The sequence below is a fragment of the Sphaerodactylus townsendi genome, linkage group LG09, assembly GCF_021028975.2.
Source record: "Sphaerodactylus townsendi isolate TG3544 linkage group LG09, MPM_Stown_v2.3, whole genome shotgun sequence".
NCBI lineage: Eukaryota > Metazoa > Chordata > Lepidosauria > Squamata > Sphaerodactylidae > Sphaerodactylus > Sphaerodactylus townsendi.
This window is the reverse complement of record NC_059433.1, coordinates 44,416,396-44,443,068: the sequence shown is the minus strand read 5'-3', so window position 1 is coordinate 44,443,068 and position 26,673 is coordinate 44,416,396. Positions and strand designations below refer to the sequence as shown.

Sequence of the window (26,673 nt, the reverse complement as noted above, 5' to 3'; positions counted from 1 at the left end):
CAGGTATATATACTCCACTTTCTTTACTACCATTAGATCCTCTGAAGATACCAGCCACAGATGCAGGTGAAATGTCAGGAGAAAATGCAACTGGAACCTCCCGGAAACCCCACAACACCCCACATCCTATCAGTTGTTAGGATAGGCTCTTACGCTTAGGATGTTTCAGCTACCTAAAGATTCTCCATTACTTGGAAGATGTCCTTGCACTTCTTGGGTGACCACATGGTCAAAACGGCTGCCACCTCCAGAACTCAATCATGAGCTCTGCCTGTTTCAGTGATCCAGCCAGAAGAGAAACTTCCTCTCTGCTTTCAAAAGTGTTATCGATTTCTAATCCCCATGCTCTTGAGCTGGACAATCTGAGTCAAGGAAGCTTTTCTTGCTGGCTCCAGGTATCCTCTTCATGAGGTCGTTATGTCCTTTTTGAGACCTCCACATTCATGATACCTGCTTGGAGAATGGGGGTGAGACTTGTTTCTCGCTGTCGGTATTAGCATTTCTAAAAGGTGACTGGGAGTCTTCTCTTCAGATGAAAAAAATGCTTAAATGTTCCCTTCAGACCTCAAAGCGGGGGGGGGGGGGAGTCATTTCTTCACACTTACTTTTAGGTACAACTGTGTATTTTGCTAGAACTACTTAAAGTTGAAAATTTTATTGCTGTGCAGTTATGTAGAGATTGTGATGGACCATACAACCTTTACAGATGGGCAGAAAAAATACAAATGATGCTCTGCTCTTGCTTTTTTTAAAATGGTCACCATTTCCCATGCTTATTTGCAGAAGAATGTCCCATCTTCAGACACCACCTGATAGATCGATGGGAATTACTATTCTAGATTCATCTGCTTGCTGGAAGGGGGAATCCCCAAAGCCCAGACATGTGCATCTTGCTCTGAGAGGGGATGACCAGCTTATTCCATTATTCCCAGCGCAGATTTCAGGAAGTATGGCACAGCTTTAAATATTTCTCACAGCACACTGTGGTTCTCTTATCCAGTTTGGGAATGACTGCACTCTTGAAAGTCACCTTAGAGAAAGTTAAGCAAGTCCTGTGCACAAGTAATAAAGATCCATAAAATGAGTCATTGTGAGTCTTCCTTTAACAATGTCAATAAATAGGATTCCATGCCCCCACAGCTTTCTGCACTCCATCTATTAACAGTGATTTACGCAGAACTTCCAATTTGTATTTCATGTCTGTCTCCAGTGAGGGTTGGAGGGTGATGAACATAAAAAGCCAACGCATCATCTCCTGTATAATCACAGTAATGTCTTCAGAAAGAGTTTTTTGAACACTGCTTTTATTCATTCTAAACACTGAGCTAGACTGCAGGCAAAAAAAAACAAAACAAAACCTCGTAGGAGAACCACTGGATCACACTGGTGCTCTCTTTCTGTATTAGATTTCCCCTTCTCAAAAAGAAGTCCTCCTGGGATTGTAGGAAGATGTCCATGCAAGTTAATTTCTTAGCTTACCTCCATCAATTTACCATCTCCAAAAATATCTCCTAAAGCATTATCGGCTATATTTACTTATTAGACTATAAAAATAAGTAAAGGTCATATGCTAATTTGACATTTTAAAATCAAACTCAATCCTTCACTTTCATTAAAAAAATAAGTTTGATGATAACATTCCATGATATAATCTAAATATGGGGTTAGAATATATCCTAATGAAGCTGTCTTTTCTAATAACAGGCTATTGGAACACCTGTCACTGACACAAATTTTTGTCCAACGAAGGATTAGTCCAAGAATTCTTTTTCAGTGTCAAAGTGCAGTCCAGACCATATGCAGTAATTATGAAACAGCACTCTGGAACATGTTTTGGAGGGCTTTTTTTAATCACACTCAATAGACCACAAACAGCAGCCATCTATTTAGATTTAGGATAAAAGTGCTTCTAGAGCAGAGGATACAGTTTGAGTTTCAGAGCTGGTGTGGAAGAGTGTCACTGGTCTGGAAGATCCAGGTTTAAATTCCCCTCAGCCATGAAGCTTACTGGGTGACGTCAGGCCAGTCATGTTTTTAGCCTAAACTACCTCCCAATGTTGTTGTGAAACTAGAACTGAGGGGGAAAGACCCATCTGTGCAACCTTGAATTATTTGGATGATGAGCAGAATAATGATAGACATTTTAATTTTACACAAATGGTCAATTACATAGGTAATTATTAACATTTGGTGGATTGATGGCTTTAAAAAGTACAACATTAACAAACTGCTTCATTTTTTTTTCCTTGGAAGAATGGATTTATTCTATTATTTTTATTATTTTTTCTTGTCTGAAAGGACAGTTTTCCTTTCAATCAAATACAGGAGCACACCTGACCTGGATGAAGAATTGTTCCTTTTGTGTAGAAATTCAATGGATGGGGAGAAGAGGTGCCATTTAAAGGGACTCCTGGCTGGGAACAAAGTGCAATATCTGACTGATGTCCATCTAATATGATCTTTTAAGTTCACTCTCAATTTCATGTGCTCAGCCCGGAAAGAATGTGTTGACAGAGTGAAAAATTAAGGGGAGTGGATGTTCAGCTAGCATTAGGGTTTTTTCCCCCCAGTGCTCTCTTTCACATGTTCAGTATGATTTTTTTGAAGCCAAAGTGAAACTTCTGCCTAAAAACATCAGGAACCATCCATCTTCTATTCACTAATATAGACCTGGTCTAATCTAGATGGTATATTGCTGTGCTCTCTTAGGGAGCAGAAGAGGTTCAAAGGAGTCATGCTTTGAAGAACAGGATTTATCATGCTCTCAAGATGAGATACATCTTTCAAAATGGTATGAAAGCATGACTTTTTTGTTAGACCTTAGAAATGGCTTGCACTAGACCGCAGGTGTTTGACATCTTTCCAGTATCACATGAAAGAAAAACTATTAGTTTTATCTTGCACCTTGGCCAATGTTGACTCTCAAAATAGCTCGTACTACTTCTACTACCACTACTATGCTCCCCCCGCCCCCCCCCCCCAATTCAACTAATGTCAAATACAAATGCTCTGTGGGGAAGAGGTTCTCATCTGAGCTAGATCTAAGTATAGTAAATGGAAAACACTACTTAGAAATGCAAAGAAGTGAAGTTTTGTGAAATAGATACAGCACTAAAGAAAAAAGTATAGATTGTTACTAGATCAATTGTAGATTAAGGCTGCAATCTTGTACATACTCTGTAAAAATCTGCTGAATGAAGGAAATGTACTTCTAAGTAAACATAGATCCACAAGCAAGTGTTTTTATCAGACATAATCCAGAGAAATGACAATGGAACTAATTGCATCATCTATAAAGGCTCATGCCACAGTCTAGAGATGTAAAAAACCCCACCTTGGCATACTCAGAAAACCCTAAGGATGCAATCGGACTTACTCCATAACCACAAAGAATAGAATGGCTATCCAAGTAGGTTCAAAAGGAGCTTCAATGTGGCAGATAGTCAAAAGGAAAGAGTCCATGATCCTAGTAGGAATATCTAGAAGAGCTTTCTGGATAGTTACTTCATAGTGTGTTGCTACCAAAAAAAAAGGGGTGGGGGGTGGGGGAATGGCTGACTGCATGCAAGTGAAAGGGAGCCCAGGTAGGTCAATTCCATCTCATTTCAGTTGACATCTTTCGAAACAAAAACAAAAACATGGCATTATTTTAGCCTTTAAAAAAATATATTTATTAATTTTGTGCAATAAAAATAAAAAAGAATTTTACAAAGTGTGTATAATACATTTTATACCTTGCATGTACATTTACTATAATAAAAGAAAAAAACCACAGTAGAGGACAAATACTATATGCTAGTCTAAACAAAGGAAATCTATTTTCTGAATTCCTCTATCATATAGGAAAGACTTGGAGAGACAAAAAAGGGAGAAAGGTGAAACAAACAAACAAACAAAAATGTATATATTAAAAAGAAGAAAAAAGAAATATATATATAAAAAAGAACATATATATATATAGGTGACTTCCCTCCATTTATCCTTAGATTTCATTATTTACTATACTTTTCCGGCATACAGCTCCAATTGACTCACATCTATTAAACAATATTTTCTTCAACCTATGAGATTCTTGTATTCAAAGATGGAAATTACTTTTAATAATCATTTCTATATACTATATTTGTTATTTTACATACATCTATATACTATACTAGCGGGCCCGGCCACGCATTGCTGTGGCTGAGTCTGGTGAAGTGAAAAAGAAAGAAAAGGGGAAGTGAATGGTTCGAACATGTGTCATTGCACAATGATTGCAAGGGAGGGGAGGGGCAAGGGGGCCCTTGCTCCCCTCCCTCTCTCCCATTCCCTTGCATGGCAACCCGGCCGGTCCCTCCCTAACATTCCCCTTCCTCTGCTAGGGTGGGTGGGCCATGTGCAGATAGCCCGCCCCATCCCTGTCACTCCATAAGGCAGTGGTTTTCAAGGAAGGCATGGTTGGGTCCCTTGTATCAGAGGGTGTTGCTTTGATGGCCAGCAGATGGCGCTGTTGCGGAACAGAACTGTGGTTCCAACTGTCACAGATGTGGCAGGTTCACAATAACTGGCACAGTTGTGACATGTACACAACAGGAGGTGTGGAAACAGTATAAAAACCACATGTGAATGCGACGTTGTGTGAAAATTTCAAAGCAACCGGTCCAGTAGTTTGGGAGATTACCTGTCAGCAGAAAAACAAACTGATAGATTTTTATATAGAGATTATTTCTACAAATTATATCTAATCTTTATATAGCTATCCCAATCCTCCCATTTAATAGTTTGAGTCTTAGCTGTTTCTTGAAATTTATTTGTCACTTTTATATGCTGCGATAATATATATGCAGTACTCATTTCTTGTACTTTATGAATCCATTCTTCCACATTCAGGAGTGTTGGTGATCGCCATTTTGCCGCCAATAATATCCTTGCTGCCGTTGCTAAGTAAAAAAACAACCTTTGTGCATTAGCTGGGAAAGACGGATCTGCAATCACCAGACTCAACAGGCATGTTTCTATATTAAGTTCAAATTTTATATTTATAATTTTCTGTACTTGTTTATGTACTGTTTGCCAATACTTTTTTTACTTTTTTGCAGGACCACCATATATGCATGTATGACCCTACTGCTTCATCACACTTCCAACAAACAGGTGAGTAGTTTTTATACATCCTAGCCAACTTCTGAGGGGTATAGTGCCATCGATAAAACATTTTTATATGATTTTCTCTTATAGATACACATGGGGTAAATAAGTATATATTCTTCCAATAACTAGTCCATTTTTCCAGTAGGATAGGTCTATCAATGGTTTCTGCCCATTTGATCATTTGAATCATGAATTGCTCATCTTGTGTTTTAAGCTGTAGCAACAGTTTATAAACCTTACTAATTTGTTTAGGCTCATTTTTAAAGAGAATTTTGTCTACTGTATTTTCATTAAGAGCAAAGCCCCATCTTTCCTTATCCTTTTGGTAATAACTTAATAATTGGTTATATGTGTACCAATGACATATATTATTGTTTATTATTATTGATTCTCTTTTTTAAGTTTATATTTGGTTTGTTCCTTTTCTATTATATCTCTATAGCATATTCTTCTACCCTCTATTGTACTTGAAGATGGTTGTAGAAATTCATATCTAGATACCCATCCCGGAATCCTATGATACAATATTTTTTGGTATTTCTGCCATGTTTTTAATAATGCCTTCCGAATAGTATGTGGTTTTATAACCGTAGTTCTTTTTACTTTTTTGGAGGGATCTGGCCATAATTGATTGTGCCATCCTGCTGGCATTCCATACCCTTCCAATGCCAGGGTCTCTTTGTTGTTTAAAGTAATCCACTCCTTTATCCAAATTATGGCGCAAGCATCATGATAAGTTTTAAGATCTGGCTGGATAGTTACTTCATAGTGTGTTGCTACCAAAAAACAAGGGGTGGGAGTGGGGGAATGGCTGCCTGCATGCAAGTGAAAGGGAGCCCAGGTAGGTCAATTCCAACTCATTTCAGTTGACATCTTTTGAAACAAAAACAACAACATGGCATTATTTTAGCCTTGATGGTCCCCAGAGACAATATAAGAAAACATTTCAATTTAAGCATGCATGTAAAACGAAGACACCTGTAAATAATGCATCAAGAAAAATATTTCTAAAATTGATTTTTTATGATCAAAGGTACAAAAAGTCCATTGTAAACTTCTAGGGCTTATTTAAAAATTTAACAGCACACTGAACAATCCAAAGTTTATTTAATTTATCGTAGAAATTTATTCTTCTCAATCTTGAGTAAGATCGATTTCCTCTTAAAATATCCATTTTGATGCAGTTTCAGTCTTGCATACAGACATATGGTAATTTTATCAGAGTGGCTTTTTTCAAATCCTGAAGCAAAAGAAGGGCATATTCACTTGTCATTCTAAAAATAATTGTCATGCTCATTGTAGAACAACTTTTTAAGCAAAGGAAGAACATTTATTCAACGAAATTTAGGTCCTGTAAGTACTAGGGAGATGGAAAATTTTAAATAAAGGAATGTCCAAGTCCAGCAAAGGTGGTCCCACTTAACGCCCTCTGAAGCCAATGGGACAAGCCAATCACAATTACTCCAAGTCCTGTTGCATTCAGTGTGACACAGACATAATTAACTTTAGCTGGACAAGGTTTTTTAAAAAACTCTTCAAACCTTATAAAGTGGCTAGCAAGAATGTGCCTTAGAAATAGCAACAATTTTCAACTTTAGCCTTAATTTCCAAATAAAAAGGCACATTCAGATCAAAAATGGAAAATAGCTGTATTGAGGTAGAACTAATTATCACAATATAAAAGTTTACAGTTACGTTATTTTGAGCTGAACATGGAAATAGTTGTTATCTTGGGCATGTGACTGTTCTTCGTATATTGTGCAACAATGTTGTAGTGGAGCATAATTAGTATGCTAAAACATGGGAAATGCATATCTATCAGGCAATATACGATATTGAACATGCCCTAATTGCGCAGATATGTTTACCTTTTTTCTTCTTTCACTCAGGTATACTCACATTGTAATTATTATGAAGGAAGATCTATGTTTGATAGTTTCTAATTCAAAGAAATCCCTAGAGCCAAACTCCAACAGACAAGTACAACTCTTTGAGGACTGGTTGTTGATATAGTAGTCCAAACTACTACCGGTAAGTTTCACAAGTTGATTGCAAAAACATGATCAGATTGCCACTACAGCAACTGACTCCAGTCACCTTTTAGTTCACACTGCAGTGAAGTAGTCCATATGCTGAAATTTGAGAACTTCGTTGCCCCAACTGGTCCACCCGGGCTGCAAATGCCGAGCAAATAGCTCCAAACACTCCACATCTGGTCTGGTATATTCTTTCAGAATCTCTGCAGGAAAAGGAAAGCCATAAGGATGATGATAATGAAGCACTAGAAGGGTTTTTTAAAAATCAATTTCCCCTAAGCTGTAGGGAGATGGGAAAAAGAATGTTTCATTAAAAAAAGGAGAGAGCAAATTAATTTCAAGGATTTCATCAGCCAGCTCCACTATTTATAGGCAGAAAGGCATATGAAATAAATGACCTTGAAAGTATGAACAATACTGTCAAAGCTTTCAGTCATTCTGATTTATCGGTATTCATTTGGAAACAGGGAATGAGGATTTCAGCACCTCCATACATAACCTTTGAGTTTTCTATATTGTTGTTAAAACATCTTGACTAGGCTTTTAAAAAATTCAGGGACAGCCATATGTATGCTTTAAAAAAATCTTCCTTAGAATGGAAAATTTTCACAGACACAGTAGCTAAAATAAGTAAACCAAAACATATCAGATGCCAACTCATTTCATTAACTACCAAAACAATGTTTAGAAATACAGGTCCTCTTTCTGTGGGCTGCTTGTGTGTTTGGGTACATTTGTTTTTTAACTCAGTTATCTTGACTTCTCTCTAAAAATCCCTGGAAATTATGGTTTAGTAATCATGCTACCCTGACTACTTTCTCTTTCCCAGGACTACAGTTCTACATTCCTTTGGAAGGAAACCAGGTTTGTTCTGATTTAACTGATGCCCTTAGTTGTTAATCTATTAATTGCTTACACAGTAATTTGTATGTATCTCTGAAACAATTTTTGCAATATCCAAAATTGTTAGCCTGCAATTTGAAACGGGCAGCCACAGAACTTGCACACTGGCCCTGAGGTCAGCACACACTCAAACAACAGACTTCACAGAACAGAACCTTTATTCATAGTTCATGGACTCCATACAATTGGAATACATGAATAGTAGATAAACAGTGATAATTATAATTGCGTGTAATTAAAACAGTGGTAAAACAGTACTATTTTCATATGATACAAATTTCATCTCAAGCTTCAAGAATCAGATTAGCTAAGATATACTTCCACATCTTAGCCAATCTGATTCTTGAAGCTTGAGATAGAAACTTTGCAACATCTAAAGTTAATTTAAAAACTCTGTCCTCAAGTAGGTATTTAACCTTTAACAATTCAGAACTGAAAAATCTATCATTTAACCACAGAAATAACAATTTTTACGAGGAAAATAACACCAAGGACAATCTAATAGGATGTGTGTCATGTTGTTATTGCACGGACATGGTCTATATTCATAAGAAATATTATTGTTATTGTAGATTTCACAGCTGCCAGATATTTAGCTGGCTGTTGGCCTTTAATTACAATTTGAGCCTCACCCATAGGAAGTTGTATCGGTGTAGTTTTCGTGCGGATCCCAGCACGGCTGCCTACTGAATCTGACAGATGTTAATTTTGTCAATTTGAAGATGTTTCAAGTGCTGCCCCAGTGTTTCCGAAATGGCACCCAGCGTATTATTATCTCTCTATATAAAAATCTATCAGTGCGTTTTTCTGCTGACAGGTAATCTCCCAAACTACTGGACCGATTGCTTTGAAATTTTCACACGTCACATTCGCGTGCGGCCAGGTTTCCATACTGTTTCCACACCTCCTGTTGTGTACATGTCACAACTGTGCTGGTTATTGTGTACATGCCACACCTGTGACAGTTGGAACCACAGTTCTGTTCCGCAACAGCGCCATCTGCTGGCCATCAAAGCAACACCCTCTGATACAAGGGAAACAACCATGCCTTCCTTGAAAACCGCTGCCATCTGGAGTGAAAGGGATCGGGCCCACCATCTGGACATGGCCCACCCACCCTAGCAGAAGAAGGGGAAGGGGAAGGAGGGTCCGGAGGTTTGCTGGACCAAACGCTCTGAAATTTGAACACAACATAGCTCATGCCTCCCAGCGTGTTTTCAGCTAGGTAATTCGCCTGCAAGGGAAGGGAGTGAAAGGAACAGGGACAGCCACCTGGACATGGCCCACCTACCCTAGCAGAGGAAGGGGAACGTTAGGGAGGGACAGGGCGGGGTGCCATGCAAGGGGACGGGAGAGAGGGAGGGGAGCGTGGGGCTCCTTGCCCCTCCCCTCCCTTGCAATCATTGTGCAATGACACATGTTCAAACCGTTCGCTTCCCCTTTTCTTTCTTTTCCACTTCACCAGACTGAGCCACAGCAACGTGTGGCCGGGCCTGCTAGTTATTAATTAAATTTAATAGACCGTCCACCCCTGAAGGGCTCTGGCCAGTGTACAAATACCCTTCAAACGACCAGATAATACTTCTGATTCAAACACATTTAATCTCACTCTGGAGAATAAGTTTCTATAGCGAGTATCTATAGTGAAAGTCCATGAAAGTCATGGATAATTTGCCCCCTATTTGCTATATTTTTCTGCCAAATGGGTTAATATGAGGTAATGATAGATTGTTGATTGATTAACTCTGAAGGCTGACAGTGCATCGGTAATAAACTTTTTGTCAGCTAACTCAGCCTCCAATCTATTACAAAGATACCAGGCATACATTTTGCCCATTATGGATAGTAGACTAATTGGTCTGTAGTTTTCAGGTTCAAAAGGGGAGTCCTTTTTTAAAAAATTGGGACTACTATTGCTTGTTTCCATTGGGCTGGTATCTTTCCGGAAGCATTTAATGATGAAAAAAGGGCCGCCAAAAGTGGCGCCCACCAACGGGCATTTCTTTTGATTAATTCTGAGGGGATCAGACCGATACTAGAAGCTTTACTTTCCTTAAGTTTTTTTTATTAGGACATGGATTTCCTCTTCTCTGACAGGGCTCCGCAGAGGTGCTGAATTTAATATAACATCTGGTCTGACAACTGCTATTAAATTGATGGTATTTTGTTCAGCAAAGATTTTCCTAAAGTGATCCTTCCATACTTGGGGTGGTATAATGCAATATTTTTTACAAGAAATAGTCCCTCTCACGAGCTACCAGAAAGACCTGGAATCATTCTTTAGTGAAGCTTAACAATAGACTTTAATGATAATGTTTACACACTGAAATGTTGTACTATTGCCGACACAATTGAAAATCCAAAAAGAGCTTTGGATCAAAGAATTTCCAATAGTGGCCAGCCAGTTTGTACAGAATATCGTACAACAAGACAGTAGCCATCCAACCATTTCATTGATACTGCCTTCATGAAGGCACAGATATGTTTAAAACATGATGGAAAAAATAACAGTTTGCAAATAAAGAAATAAAAATATTGCCCAAGATTATTCCTTTTCACTACTCATTGAGCTGGATCACACAGCTACACATTAAAAAAGATGAACAGAAGACTCAGTCCCATTTCGTGAACAGAAGATTTCTCTGTGAACATAAGGCTGGCTTTGGAGATAATTCAATTATTTCTAAATATATATATATTTAGAATTTTCATGGATTGATTTAGTATGAGATTTTTTTCTGTTTTACATTAGAGTTCCAACTATTGCACTGGGATTTTTTAAAAACCATATAATCAGCGTGTCACCAACTGTTCATGAAATGCAAATTAATTTAAATTATTTATTATGTACATTAGTGGCAGCCCAAAGATTTTCAATATGGGCCTCTGTTCTGATCACATTGTCTACTTCTTGGTGTATTAGTTTCAGAAATTTATCAACATTGAGAAATGTATATAAATAGTTAAATATAAAAAAATAGTATGTGTGTCTAAACAGCAAACTAACATACAGCTTACTCGGGGGAATTAAAAATGTATAGGCTGGTAGGAATTTGAAAAGTTCCCATGTTATATGTTAAAACATATATTTTCTCTAAAATAAGACCCGGGAAAAACTGTGAAGACTGACAACTTTACCTCATAAGTCTCACTTGACCCACCTTCCCTGCTCTAAATGACCCCCTGCCAGATGCTGCCTTTTCCTTCTCCTGACTTCTCTAGTTTCACCTGCAATACCACATAAAACTCTTCCATAGCCATTGTCTTTTCCACACAGAAACAAATTGTTACAGTTTTCTTCCTCATATAAAACACCACTGTTGTTAATTTGTTTTTACACTGAAATTGGGAATCTCTTCAGCAGGAGAACTAGACAATTTAATAAAATTTAACATTTACACAAGCCTTAGCAGGTTTAGAAAAGCCTTGAAAATAATAATTTAAGAGACTGGAGACCCACACCCTACTTTGGTTGCCTGTGTTGCTTCTGTTTCCTCACATAGTTATGACAGTGTTGAAACTCCACTCCAGTCTTATTTAGCCTTAATGATCTAGAAACCAGGGTGGGGGGTGGGGAGGGGGTTTGAAGCAATGGCATATCCGGGGGGGGGGGGGTAGATGATCCAGGAGCCACTTTGAATTGTCACATAGGGGGCACATTTGGTCAGTGTCCCTTTACCCCTGAGATATACCTCAAGAATTTTAAAAGCCTGGCTGAAAATTATTCTGTAAAGCCAGTGAATGTCAACTGAAACATTGCAATTGAATAAACCCAGCAAATGCTGGCTGCTATACTTGTAAATCTTCTCAAGCCTCATTTCTGAACATCCTCATTCCCCTCTCCTCCCTCTTAGTAAGTTGTGGTAATTTACCATCTCAAAAAATTACCTAGTTTTTCTTGCAGATTAAGACTGGAAAACTACCTTAGCAGCTGCTAAATATTTAGCCGCAGCGATTGCTTCTAAGATGGTTGGATCTCGATCTGTTCAAGACCTCTGAGTCAAAAGAACAGTAAGATAAGTTATTCATGTGATGAGTAAATGACATTGCTCAATGATCAAGGAACAGGTCATGTCAGATACATTATTCTTTTCAAAATATTTGAGTTTTAATTTACTGTGGACAGATATAGAACAAACTATTTTATTATTTCTTAAGGAACATGTTTTTAAGACAAATGCAATTTCCAGAAAATAGGATTTTCCTCTTACAACAGTAAAAATTTAAACATATTATAGTGTTGAACAATGGAATTAAGGGAAAGAAACTTTGATTTTCACTGTTCTGTCCACAGAGAAATCAAAGTCCACAGGTAAAGGACATTGGCAAAATCCGATGATAAACAGTTCAAGCCCTGCAGACTCCACTTATTAAAACATTTATACCTTGCTTTTTCTATAGCTCAGGTGGCTTAAAGTACATAATAAAAATATCCAAATAATAATAAAGCCTTCACCTTATTAAAAGCTCAAGCAAATAAAACAGCCATACAGAATCTCCTGAAAGTTTCCAAAGATGTTGTCCCTCCCGCCTTCTTGAGAAGACCATTCCATAAAGTGGGAACAACCAAAGATAAAATATGGATCACAGTCGAAGACAGGCGGGCTACCTTTAGTGAGGGAAAAGCAAGAAGTTGGCAAGCTAAAGATCATAGCTAGACACATAGTTGAAAAGGATAAACCTTTAAATATGTGGCTTATCTGGGGAATTCAGATTAGCCTGTACACTCCCACACACGCCAGCTGGGTGACCTCGGGCTAGTCACAGCTTCTCGGATATCTCTCAGCCCCACCCACCTCACAGGGTGTTTGTTGTGAGGGGGGAAGGGCAAGGAGATAGTAAGCCCCTTTGAGTCTCCTGCAGGAGAGAAAGGGGGGATATAAATCCAAACTCTTCTTCTTCTTCCCAGGCTGTGAAGGCTTTAAAGGGTTATATGCAGAACCTTGAATTGAACCAATGTCACTAGAATTTTCACAACAGCACGTGACAGATAAGAATCATTGTTGGTTTTTTTTTTACTTTTAGCAAATAGGAACAATGGTTCAACAAATGGAACACACGTTTTTGGAATTAAGACCAGGATTTATACTCAACTCCCCAGGCAGAGCCTAAATCAGCTCAAAGCTGAGAATGGCGACATCTCTTTAAAATGTATTGTAGAGTGGAAAATGGAAGAGGAAACATTTTACTCCTCACCTTATGGCTGCTTCTTAAATCACCTAATGATATGCAGCAGCAATTCAGTCAAAGCTAGCTTAGAGGTAAGGGCCAAGCAAATGCCAGCATGCCTAAACCATTTCCACAGCCCCATGAAAAGACTCTGCCATCAATAAGGCTACTCCTCGTCAAGACAGGACAGCTCAAAGAGCCACTAGGAAGACAATGAAAATCAGCAGAGTTCTCCAGCTATGCTGCCAAGTCCCCTGAGTACAGGCAGTACAACTACAAAGCCTGTGCAGAACTGCCTCTCATGTTATTTTTTAACTTGGTGAATTTTTAATTTGTTTCTCCAGAAGAAGAAGAATCAGAATGGGAAAAATCCCTGCTTTAATCTGAACTGCACATATTTTCATTTTCTGTATTTGAATAAAACAGTTTCAAAATACATCCAAATGTAGACATCAATACTTCCAGCATTAAACAAAGAACATGTATTATTAGAAACTCCTAAAATAAGATTTCATGATTAATGTACTACAGGAAATAAGATGTGTCCCTATGATGGCCTACTTTAATTTGCAAACTCCATTTCTTTCAGAAAAATAAATTGTTATAATCAGTCATCAAATGGCTATATCAGTACTCTGCAACTGTGACATTAAAAAGTGCTAAACGGTACCAATAAATACTAGTATGCCAACATCTATGTTCTTCAAACAAAACATTGATATATGTGTGCTACCAGGATTTCCTGTGTTTCACTCCAACTTACAGATCTTTTTCATCTTGTTCAAATTAAGTGAGACATTTGGGACCACTTCCCTCTACTGGCAAATCTAGAGAACTAATTTTTGTTGTTATACATTTTTCAGCAAATGTCATAACTTTAATATTAAAATTCATCAATATACTTCAGTAGAAGTTCAGTTCCCTGAATTCAACTGTACAGTCCCATGCAACCTTTCAGAGATGGCTTTCCTCTACCCAAATTTCTGTCTCAGTGACAAATCTCCAGTTTTTCCAGAAGAAACAATAAATCATGAGAGCTATTGTATGGCTGAATGAGACTTTTTTCCCTAGCCAAACGAAATATATGACTGCAAATGTTTCCAGGTGGTTCCCTTCCCAAATACATATTAATTCTTACTAGCTATGTATAGTATTGCCTACTTTCTAACTTTGATGCTCCTTGTTAGTAGAGTTCAGTGTTTTCCTTTAAGCACAATGAAATTATTTCTTTCAACTAGTACTTCAAATGGCATGTCTTCTTTTAACCCTAAAGAGTTATATATTCCAGTTTTATGCAGCGTTGGGATAGACACAACTCAGGAAAACACTGATCAGGATTCCTTGCTTTTTTAAGGGGAGGGAACAGGCAGCAGAAATAGGTTAGGATAATGGCAGGTTGTGTGTGTGAATCACATTTGCAGTCCCATTTCTACCACTATAAAATCACTCCCCCCACTGCTATTTATCCTGAGGGGAAGAAATATACAGATATCTGTATATTTCTACTAAACAAGTCAGATACCAGCTGAGGGAAAAGGCCACAAGAACAGTATAGGGAAAGTGTACATTCTGTCTCCTCAAAGCCATGGCTATGATATGTTTCATTTACAGGGCTAATTTCAATAGCAAAGGGACAGTGTGGTATAGTGTTTAAAGAGTAGGGCCAGTATCTGGCAAACCCAGGTTCAAACCCATCCTGCCATAGAAACTTGCTGGATGACTTTGGGCCAATCATAAATTATCAGTCTTGCCTACCTCACAGGGGTGTTGTGAGGATAAAATGGAGAGGAGAATGTATAAGGGAAGAAAAAAGGAGGAGAGATCCTAACTGCAAATCTTCTGACGTACATTAAATTGTATAATATGTCCATAGATATGTTTTTATTTCTCTGTGTGTGTATAGGTAGGTAGGTAGGTAGGTAGGTAGGTAGGTAGGTAGGTAGGTAGGTAGGTAGGTAGGTAGGTAGGTAGGTAGGAAGGAAGGAAGGAAGGAAGGAAGGAAGGAAGGAAGGAAGGAAGGAAGGAAGGAAGGAAGGAAGGAAGGAAGGAAGGAAGGAAGGAAGGAAGGAAGGAAGGAAGGAAGGAAGGAAGTCACAGTTGACTTATAGTGACCCTGGTAGGGTTTTCAAGGCAGGAGACGAACAAAAGTGGTTTGCCATTACCTTCCTCTGCCTCATGACCTTTGGACATCTCCCATCCAAATGCATGCTTGGGCAAACCCTATTCAGCTTCTGAGATCTGACAAGATCAGGCTAGCCTGGGATATCCAGGTCAGATCATGCACAAGCATGTACACACACACCAAAACTATTTAGAAGTACAACTATATTGGACACTTTTACAAGTTACAGTGACCTGTCTACAAGCTCTACCCACAACACTTCCTGTGAGTGAAAGAGGTAGGAACAGATTATCCTTCCCTTGTTTTGCTCCACACATCTGGCCTACAATGAATCACTACACTTTCTACCACATTGAAGTCAGCCTAAGAACCCTGAAAGCTCAACTTCCTTTATTAAATTGAACTTGCCTGACAATAGTTGAAATGATTAATTCAACTGCTACTTTTTCACGGACTAGAGTTCCAAGTTAGTGAATATTTAAGGCACAAAGCAGCAGCTTGAATTATATTTTAAAAATCCTATATCCAAATAAAATGTGCCTGAATTGCTGTAAATGCCAACAGTATACATATCTATATCGTGATCTAGTTGAAACACCCCAAGTTAACTTTGGGGGAAGCATGTTGAACTAATATAATCTGCCAATCATCTCTTCGGTTTCAAACTTGTTTTGAAATTAGCTGAGAGTCACATTGCATTTCTGGCCAAAGTAATCTATCTTGAAATGTGGAGAGTGAAATCTATACCTAATTAAAATTTGAATATCTTCAGCAAGTTCTTATCCAAGTAACTTACCCACACTTGAAAATTTTAAAATCCAACACAAACAAAAACATTGAGCCTACAAAGTAGTAGTGCAGGTATTTAAAAATCAAATTTAACACTTGTTGAGTTTTATAGAACTGTTTGAAATCATACCTGTAAGAGGAGGCTTATGTGAATGAAGAGTACAAGGCACACTCACAATTAATTTACGGTCTGGAATTGGAAGGGCTTCATCTCCTGATATTCTGTTACACAAATCAGAATGAAAGAGAAATATAGAGACTCTCAAATAAGAAAGCAAAATGCCTTGATATAGATCCATTTTTTTCAAATAGAATAATAACAGTAAGCTCTCCCATATACTACAGTGAGCTGCAGGGAACTAAATATCTAAATGTTGAGTTTATTTGATTTCTTGAAAAATAAAGAGCCTCTTACAAATCTGCTTATACTTTTGTAAAAACAAAGTCAATGAAAAAATAAGACTAGAGGGAGAAGATAAACACAGACATAGCTCAATCAATACTTTAATTTCAACTGTAGAATATTACTTGTCCTTAACGAACAAGTCTATATTTAATTCAGTGGTAACAAAAATCTGTCATGCAGGAGCAACTAGTAGCCCAAAAGGGCTAACATAAAATGGTGCAGGGAAGATCTAGGTAGGTATCAGAGTTAATGGGCTCACACTTCGCCCTTAGATGATTGCTTGTTTTGCTGTTATAATCCTATGTCTTATGCTAACAATTTCCCTCTTCAGTAAGCCACCAGTATCTTCAGTGGCAGATAACGCTACTTCTAGAAGGCTCAAGGGGCTTTAGACACATACAAAACAGCCCCCCTCAAAAGCTGCTCAAACAATATACCAGAGTTTCAGAAGAAGACTGTGACACTGCCTATGAGTCAACTGTTCAGAGCAAAACAAAACAAAAAAGTGGGTGGGAGAGAATGCCTGAGCCAGAGTGGCTCCTTGAATTCAAGCCCCTGCCTCCATGTAAACCAGAGGTATCCAACCCTGGCCTTTCAGATGTTCATGAACTAAGATTCCAATCAGCCCCTGCCAGCAGGAGAATTCAACACCCCTGATATAAACTGATTAAACTTTGCTAGGGGAAAAGACATAGGATTAACTTGACTCTGCAATGATTTCCTACCCACCCATTTAGCCATGAATTAAAAGGCATATGCTTACAAGACTTCCCCAGGCCACACCTTTGAAAACTGAATTTTGCAGAACCACGGAAAGCAAGAAGAATGTTGACTATTAACATAAGAAGGCAAAGGAGGTTTAAAGGAAAACTGGAGCACTCTCTCTCTCTTGCTCAAAGCATGCTGTTCACAAACTATAAAGTGTATCTCAGCAAGCACTGTGACATGATTTGTTAGAAAAGGTTGTTGCCTGCTTCTTGAAACTTGCTTGAAATCTCAGCTGAGAATTCCTAATGAATGCCATATAACAGTGTACACATTAATAAAACATGGAGATCAATGGACTCCATTCCTGTACCTTAATGGCATATCTGTACCTCCTTGGATTCTGCCCAATACGAGAATTTCATAAGGCTTCTTGTGAGAAGAGTCCAATGGAAACACAAACTCTCCAGACCTTGTAATCTGATGCGAAGAAAATGGAAATCAAACCTGTGAGTGCAAATCCATTTTCTATTAATTTAACTTAATAACACTTTGTCATTTGTGATGGAATATGTGCAATAAAGATAAATTACAACATCCTTGGAAGAGAATATAAAAAACAAAATAAAATGAGCAAAATGTTTCACAAACCGTGTATTTTAAATGCTATCTGTAAGCCCTTGGAAATGCATTTTAAAAATGCACCGATGAAGAAAGCAGAACAAAATAAAGATCAGTCACTACTTACCTTTACCCAGTACCATTCTGTCACTCCATGCACAGCCCAGTGTGGATAAAGTTCATTCTTTACAAAACGAATATGCTTTTGCCTGTTAGTCACCCATGTGACCACAAGGCACTCTGGGGCTGCCAGGGCTGGCACAGGAATTTGCTTGATTTGCCACGGTGACAAATAGCTGTACCTACATCAGATAAAGACAGAATGGTTGAACAGGCCCAGAACTATAAAAGAGAACTGTGTCAAACAGACTTCTGCATTTATTCTGACAATCTTCCACAAACTTTCTCCTATCACCAACTTTCATACAAATTAAAATCTTAGGCAAGAGTGACATCCAGTGGTGAAATCTGTTGGCATTAAAGACTAACCCTTTTTCCTTACTGAACAAAACAGTCTTCCATTTCCAAAAACATTGATGCAAAGAAAATGAGCTTTGAAAGGATGTAAAAATTATATTATGTTGACATTTTTCTTCACAATCCAGGTGTACCATCATTCACCATGTACAGCCATCTATATCTGCAATCTACGCTCAAGTTATACAATGAATCCTATTGCTTTGGTTCATTTGCTGTGATTATGGTAATACTTTATGTGCAGGTGTACCATTTGGACCATTACTGCCCACAAATTCAGTAGACGTAAACTAGACAAAACTGGCTTTCCTTCAAGGGGTTTCTAAGATAACATAGCTCCCCCAATTACAGTCAGTAAGGAAGTTCTTGTATTTATTTTTGTGGATTTTGACCTCATGCCAAAAAAGCAGAAAAGGCAAGTTTAAGTGCTTTCCACTGACAGCCTATGATTGTGGCCAAGGCTAACTTTGGCAAGCCAGTAGTCCCCCTTATTTTTCCTTCCTGGCGACAGAGACAGCATAGCTGCAGAGCAATGTGAGAGAAGGTGAGCCTCCTTCCCTGCCACAGCTACTATCATACTAACAAAGCCAGCACCGTTCCTCCTGAGCCTGGAAAAGTCAGAGTTAAGAGGAGGACAACGAATAGATATCCCCCCCGCCCCCGCCCCAGGTTACTGTGGGTATGCAATACGACTGAGATTTTCAACTTTATCTCCAAAGGATAAAGAATATCACGGATGTGAATGTTAAACAGGTGCTGTGGAGCAGCCATTCAACTAGTGATTTACAACAGATTACACGTATACTTTGCAAAAATATACAGCTCCTGATTGCAGACACCTAAGGAATGAGTTAGTGGAACTAACTTTCCCCACCTTCTACAAACAATCAATCCTGATAATAAAATGCACCATGGAATGGAGAGCTGCTGCAATGAGGGAGAATGAAATAAAAGAGCCTCCCACTTCTGTGGACGCAACACCTATCATTAGAGCTAGTGTGGTGTAGTGGTTAAGAGCAGCAGCCTAACCTGGAGAACCTGGTTTGATGCTCTACTCCTACACATGGAGCCTGCTGGTGACCTTGGGCTTGTCACAGTTCTCTCCAAACTCTCTCAGCCCCACCTGCCTCACAAGGTGTCTGTTGTGGGGAGAGGAAGGGAAAGGAATGTCTAAGCTGCGAAGAAGAAGAAGAAGAAGAAGAAGAGGAGGAGGAGGAGGAGGAGGAGGAGTTTGGATTTATACCCCGCTTTCTGTCCCGTAAGGAGACTCAAAAGGGCTTACTATCTCTTTTCCCTCCCCCCCCCCACAACAAACACCCTGTGAGGTAGGTGGGGCTGAGAGAGCTCCAAAGAGCTGTGACTCGCCAAGGTCACCCAGCTGGCATGTGTTGCAGTGCACAGGCTTATCTAGTTCCCCAGATAAGCCTTCACAGCTCAAGTGGCAGAGTGGGGAATCAAACTCGGTTCTCCAGATTAGAGTGCACCTACACTGCTGCTCCTAATGGTTGAGAAAAGCAGAGTATAAATCTAAAACTCTTTTCTTCTTAGATTGAGGCTGCTTCAACTTAGTTCAACATATCCCTTAGTGTAAAGGAATGTACACACCTTTGTCAAGAAGTAGGGTTTCCTGCCTGGCATCTTCTTTTAAATGAAAATTAATTTGGAGCCTATTTGAGCAGCTTTAAATTATCATTGTTCTTCACAGGCCCAGACCTCTTTTTGTTTTGATTAACCTTGAAACAGCAGAGCACTTTGAGAATCCGACTGTTCATAAATTAATATTTTGTTTTACAGAGTGGCCATTTATTTCAGGGTTACAAAAATAGTCTCAGCACAGCCCACTGTTTAAGAAAACGCTGCAATCTCCTTCCTCTATCCCTCCCCAAGTCCCACTGCAAATATAACTCTTTACCTTAGAAAGCTGCATGACCAGATTCCCCACTGCATTATAAAACTGTAATGTGAAATATGAAAGCGATTACATTTAATTGAATTTTTGCCAATACAACATTGTGGTAATCCACTGGAGACTGAGATCCATGCATTTTAATGCAGCAGTCGTGCTTAAGAGAATGTTCATCATCAGAGCATACGGAATTGCAATCAGGAAAGAGATATGAGAAAAACCACCAAGATGCCCAATAGCTGTGCCAAAGCCTGCACAGCTGACTGGGGCAAACATGCTGGTGTACATAGCTATAGCTGTTCACTGCACTGGTGTAATCACTGACTGCCAACTGCCATGAAAGTTATACCATTAACCAAAAAGGGGAAGGGAAGAAGAGATGTTTAACTTGAAAATGTAAGTTTTAAAATGTGTAAACATACCGATTACTTCTTTTAACAGATTTGTTCTCCCATGGTGGATCTATCACAATTACACCAAATTTTTTATTATCTAAAAACAAATTTAAAAAAATCACGTTTATATACTGACTCCTGAAATGTAAGCAGCTGGCTTTCAGATTTTTTTTCAGACAGCTAGAAGCATATTATACTTTTTTTAAAAAAAAAGCAACAATGAAAAAATTATTTTTATTGCTCCAGTAAGTTCACACTAACGACTCCGCTCATACACAGAGATAAAAGACACATTTTTGATTGAACAAAAATGGCTCTGTTCATTCAAACCAATTCATTCAAACCAATAAGCCATATGTCAGTTCAAATGTACCATAAAACTCTTCTCAATTATTAGTGAAACTAACCATTCTCTCTTAATCACGCATTATTGTGACATTATTATATTTTTTCAAACAAGTCACATGAACCGTTCCCCCCCTCCCTTCGCCTCCCCTTTTTCTTTTTAGGGGATTGCTAGTAGGTCGCCATCGTTAATTTTGATATTAGGATGCTGCATTTTAATGGGGTTAATTTTAGCATATAGAGCTATATTTAACTTTGATTTTATTTGTGCTCTATTTGTTTGTTCTGTTTGCCGCCCTGAGCCCTTCGGGGGAGGGCGGTTTATAAATACAATAAAATAAATAAATAAATAAATAAATAAATAAATAAATAAATAAATAAAACATAGTGAAGAGTTTATATACCTGGGGAAGAACAAGAACCTCCTCACAGGAGTCAATATAAAAATTAGTTAGCAAACCAAGCATTGATGCTAAAAGTGTACTATTCCAGCAATCAAATTTTTTCTCTATCCCTCCACTTTCAAAAGATATACAAACTTCACGTAGAAATATATTATCACACATACAACTCAAAAGAATACTTTCAACAGGAAATGTACTTACAATTCAAAAGTGGCTGCATACAAGAAATATCAGATAAAAGAAAACTGCTTTGGGGTGGAAATAAATATGTATGTCCCATTAACGTTATCAATTTTGTATCATTTGTGACATTTTCTGTAACACAGGAAAGCTGAACCTGTTCTGGCACAGAGGTGTCTTCACTAATCTTGCATACAGCTCTTTGCTCTGTTTCAGTTACTGATGAGTACTGTTTTGCCATCTCACATAATTCAGCCAAGCCACAATCACTGTGTATTGTATCATGAGTCGTGGAACAGATTGGTTTTGCAGAACTGGGCTGGAGAAAGCCACTTTTGAATCCCTCTTGAACTAAACTTCTGGTACCTTCCAAAATCACCTTGCGTATCTATATAATACCAAAAGATACAAGGGGGGAAAAGTTTAAAATCCTAGCCCAAGTCAGAAGCTAGGCAGAATATGCATTTTACTCCCATTCTGCAGCCACTCCATTAGTGCACATACCAGTTTCAATTCAGAGTACTGGTTCTCACCTACAAAGCCATTCTTGGCTTTGGGCCCTCATACATGCAGGAGTGGCTCACCTGCTATGCTCGATTGTGACAGTTTTGCACACCTGAGCAAAAGCCTCTGAAGATGCCACACTGCAAACGTGTAAGATTGAGCTGTCCATATATGTGCATTTTGTTATAGCTCCCCCTTGTGGAATGGCTTGCCTGAGGATGTCAGGGAAACCTGCCTTCCATTATTCTGCAAAGTATAAAACAGAGTTGCTCAGAAGGGCATTTTTACATAGGCTGTAGAATAATGGAATGGTTCAGAAGAGGGCTTTTATAAAAAGAACAGTCTGTTCCACAGTCTATTACATGTATGTCTCACTCTTACTGTATTGGCTATGATACTTACTGTATCGTTTATGATGCTTTTCACGGATGATTTCTAACTTTGCAATCCTATTTCTAAAACTCATGTTATTTGAATGCACTGCTTGCACTGTGTAATCTGCGACAAAGGCTTTCATACAGTAAATAAATTGTGAATAATAAAATGAAAGGATGAGAATTCATATGCCAAAAATATGAAAATTCATATGCTGAAAAACAAGAGGTCAGAAAAGAAATGGGCCGACAGATAATCAGAAGAGAAAAAGAGCTTGCAGCTGGTTTGGATCTGACTTTAGCACTACCATTTCTTGCTGCTTTATAAGGGATACATATGTTCTGGTTAGTGCTAGAGACAGATATTTTCATGGGGAAAACAGTAACTGCTCATGTACCTCAATATTCTTTAGTCTAGGCATATAGTGGTTCTTAATCTTTTTGGTGCATTGTCCCTTTGATAATATGATGACTCCATCCCCAAGAAAACATCATACCATGTTAATAATACTGTACATTACCTTACTGTGTGCAGTAGCATCCCATACATTACATAATTTGACATAATTTTTTTAACAAAGTCAATTTTCTAACTAACAAGAAGGGGGGAAAGGCTGGTTTACAGGCTCCAAAGTCCATCCACGAACCCCTTATGGCTCCATGGACCACAGGTTAAGAATCCTTGGTTTAATATAATTAATACAGAAATCCTAAGAAAGTTTTGTCATAGATATGATCAGGAATATAAGGTAAAAGTTGCAGGTCTTGACTGAAAAATATCATGGACAATGCTTCTGCAGCCCAGAATCAGAGCTGGGCTAGTCTCTTAGCTAAACAGTGAGCCATGCCAAATAGAGATTCCAGAAACCCGGAATAGAACAGCCTTGGAGAAGGTAAAGAACAAAGAAGTAACAGGAAAAAAAATACAACCTTTAGTAGATTAGAAATAATATAATTAATATCAACAGATACAATATATATTAGGATGGCATGAAGTGGCAGAGCTATAAGAGGGTGGGGATGTGCCATGCATGTGCCAGTGTGGGTGGAAAATCGCCCCCTGCCCCCCTCACTAGGCCTGGTCCCATTCCACCAGCCTAGCCCATTTTCTGCCAGCAGAAAAGGTAAGTGGGAGGGGCCACGGGGCCCCCAAATTTTTTTCCTTTACACCCCTGATGGCATGATAAGAGTCCTGGAACTGAAACCCAAATATGCCAGTTTAATTTAGGCACAGAGATGTAAAGGAGATACAAAATCAGAAATTTTGATCTTTTAGAGATTAGCAGCTTAAAAAAAATTAATAGCCTGGGAAGTATTTTTGAAATTCAGGCTTTTATGTGAGAAGTTTATAAACTGAGTGCCTTTTTGCATAGTAAGTTTTTGGGCGAGACAAATCAGCAAATGTAAGCTCTAACTAACAATGGAAAGGTATATCTGAAGTCTCTCAGCAAAGAAACAATTCTTGACTACCAAGTTTTTCATTACTTACCTTTGAATGATATTCTAAGGCATCACATTCACCATGATTTAATACAGTGCTTCTTCTTTTCCGTTTCTACAGAAGATGACATACATAGATGTCAATAACGCTACCAGTTAAAAATATTTACAATGTGACAACTTCTGTAGTTCATATTGAGAAAGATACCAGTTGTTAGTCTGAAAAAAACCTGCTGAACAATCAGGACAAAAAGGGACAACTGAAACTCTGATGTTATTTGAATAGTATGGGAGATGTTTTTCACATAAATGGATCCCACACTCCAGTAATATCCAACAAAAGGAATGCAGTTGGCATTGCTTCTACTGGTACCAGCATTGCCTGGACCTAGCTAATTTCATACTCTTACAGAGGTCACTACCCTGTGGCACGGCGAGACAGTTAGTCAGCCTGTGCCCAGAAGTGGGGTGCCAGGTATGGACCTTAAGTTATCACCACAGAGGCTGCCATGCTCTCTATCAGCAGGGGGTGGGGATGCTGAGAGCTGCATATCCCATAGCAGCAGTGGAAGGTCTGGTCCTGAGTTCAGTGGCGTCTCCAGAAACATCAGTCAAAAATGTTTTTTGCATTTTGCCCCAGTACTAAGATTTTACTGATTTGATTCCACCAGCATAATGTGATGCAGTATAACTGTTACTAGCACATCTGTAGAGGGTTTAAAGTGTAGGTAAGCTTCAGTTGCACATAAAAGCCAGTGAATTCTGTAAGAACACATTTCACAAGTTACTGTGAGATGTGTTTCCCTTTCTGCAACAATTTCTGAACACAGCTGTATTGAAAGCGCACTCGGCAGAAATAACTGCCTCACTGTAATGCACCTTTTTAGCAGCTTCAGCGCCTTCCTGCTGTTCTGATCCTTTGTCCTCCAGACTAGCCTCAGAGCTCTGTTGCTGAAGTTCTTTTTGAAAATCTGCAGCTATGTGGGGCTTAAAGACATTAAAAAATTCCCTCCTGAACAAGAATGTCTTCTTTAGCATTTCATCTGATTTCTTCCCCACAGCTCCAAGCTCAGAAGCAGACTTTTTTCCGCAAAGGTTTGAAGTAACTTGGGTAGCAGCCACAACAGGATCCTTATCTGAAGAAGCAGCAGCAGAAGTAACATCAATAAAGTCTCTGGCAGGGTGTTCATGGGAGTGGCGCAACTGGTAGCCAGATTTGTTTATGAAGAAGAGATGATCCAGTAGCCATCCTGCTGACTGACAATGTACAATAGCCATTGCTTGTTTTTCAAGACATTATTCTTCTGACAGGATCTAATGACAAACTAAAAACCAATATCTCCCTGCAAACAACAGAAACAAACAGTTATTTCAAAACAATAATATTTTATGCCAGGGATCCCCAAAGTAGTGCCCACTGACACCTTATCTTGTGTCTGCCAAGTGTCTAGAAAGTAGGTAGGGTTTCTGCCTAGAAAAAATATGGAAGAGCATTGTGAATGGATTAATAGAATTCACTTACCAAAAAAATTAAACATTGCATGAATACATAGTCTCATACTACATAATTAAAAATGAATCCCTATTTCACAGTGAATAACTTTTGGGCTATAAGGTACTTTAAATAGAAGCTATTCACATTATTGTTAGATAATTTTTCCTCAAAAAGCATTCTATTAAGAAAATCCGATTTAAATTTTAAAAATCTGACTAAAATCCTGATTTAATCCACCCTGGCTACCATTAGCTCTTGCAGCATGTGCATGTTTGCACAGGTACTTGGAAAGATGTTCTGTTGAACATTTATTCTATTTCCATACATAACAGTAATCACTACTTTCCTTTGGGTAACAAGATGCAGCTATGGAAGACTACAGCACAAGTTGTTGCACCTGAACATGAATTAAAACTGACTCAGAAGCATAGAGTTGTAAGGGACCATACTGGTCATCTAGTCCACACACACACACAGCTCAATGCAGTAAAACATCTCTGACAAGAATTCATCCAGCCATTGCTTCAAGACTGCCAGTAAAGGGGGAGCTCACCACCACCCTAGGCAGCAGATTCCTCTTCTGAACTACTCTCCTCCCTAATGTTCAGTCAGTACCTTTCTGCCTATTCTGAAACATTGTTTGGAAAGACTATTATAACAACATGTAGATTTGTTTAAAACTATTAAGCATTGAAATTATTTCTCAATCGTGCAACTCTCACACTAATGCTGCAAAACATGTCTGCATTATTCTACTACAGAAGTGGGGCTACTACACAAGAACACTTAAAGGGGATCCCGCACAACATATTTATAAGAAGTTGCAATAGTTATAAATATGCTGTGCGGAGCCGGAATCCCTTTAGCGAGTTCGGGACGGAGGCGACATTCGAACTCACTACTGCGAGGCCCACATCTTAAGACTACTGCAACTTGAGCATCACGTAGAAGCTACAGTTCCGACTTCAATGGAGCTTGCACTCCAGATAATGCATTCCGGGCTTTAAAATATTCATTTAAGGGAGTGGGCTACAACAGAGCTCTTAGCATCGGGACAGGGATACTTCCCCGCCACCCGCAGAGCTTCTACACTACAAAGCCTGGCTTGATCCCTTCTAGCGACCAAGGAAACAGCTTGACTCACGTGGAAGCAGCATGCAACACCCCTGCAAAACCCACTCACATTCACCTGGCTCTGCACAAGAACTCACAACAAACCCCGGCGACGCTCGCGGCCAATAGAAACTAACTTCTGGCATGTAAGGGAAGTGA

General features: G+C 38.7%; 1 protein-coding gene across 6 annotated transcripts; it reads right to left on the bottom strand.

The window, feature by feature from the left end:
* Positions 1–4,601: 4,601 nt before the first annotated feature.
* Positions 4,602–26,665, bottom strand: METTL4 (methyltransferase 4, N6-adenosine). Of its 6 annotated transcripts, none has more exons than XR_007245502.1 (10): positions 26,591–26,665; positions 24,786–25,249; positions 23,956–24,021; positions 21,610–21,976; positions 20,687–20,756; positions 18,009–18,183; positions 17,634–17,740; positions 16,280–16,371; positions 7,030–7,369; positions 4,602–6,370 (listed from the first exon to the last, which is right to left on the bottom strand). XR_007245502.1 is itself a non-coding variant. In XM_048508244.1 (10 exons), exons 2-9 carry the CDS (start codon positions 25,182–25,184, stop codon positions 7,236–7,238), a joined length of 1,410 nt encoding a protein of 469 aa, XP_048364201.1. In that variant the 5' UTR covers positions 25,185–25,249; positions 26,591–26,665; the 3' UTR covers positions 4,602–6,370; positions 7,228–7,235. The 6 variants fall into 6 exon arrangements, 5 of the variants coding, with proteins under 5 accessions (XP_048364201.1, XP_048364200.1, XP_048364197.1 ...); XM_048508244.1 differs by having other exon boundaries at positions 7,228–7,369; XM_048508240.1 differs by lacking the exon at positions 4,602–6,370 and adding an exon at positions 12,526–12,678 and having other exon boundaries at positions 7,246–7,369.
* Positions 26,666–26,673: the final 8 nt, after the last annotated feature.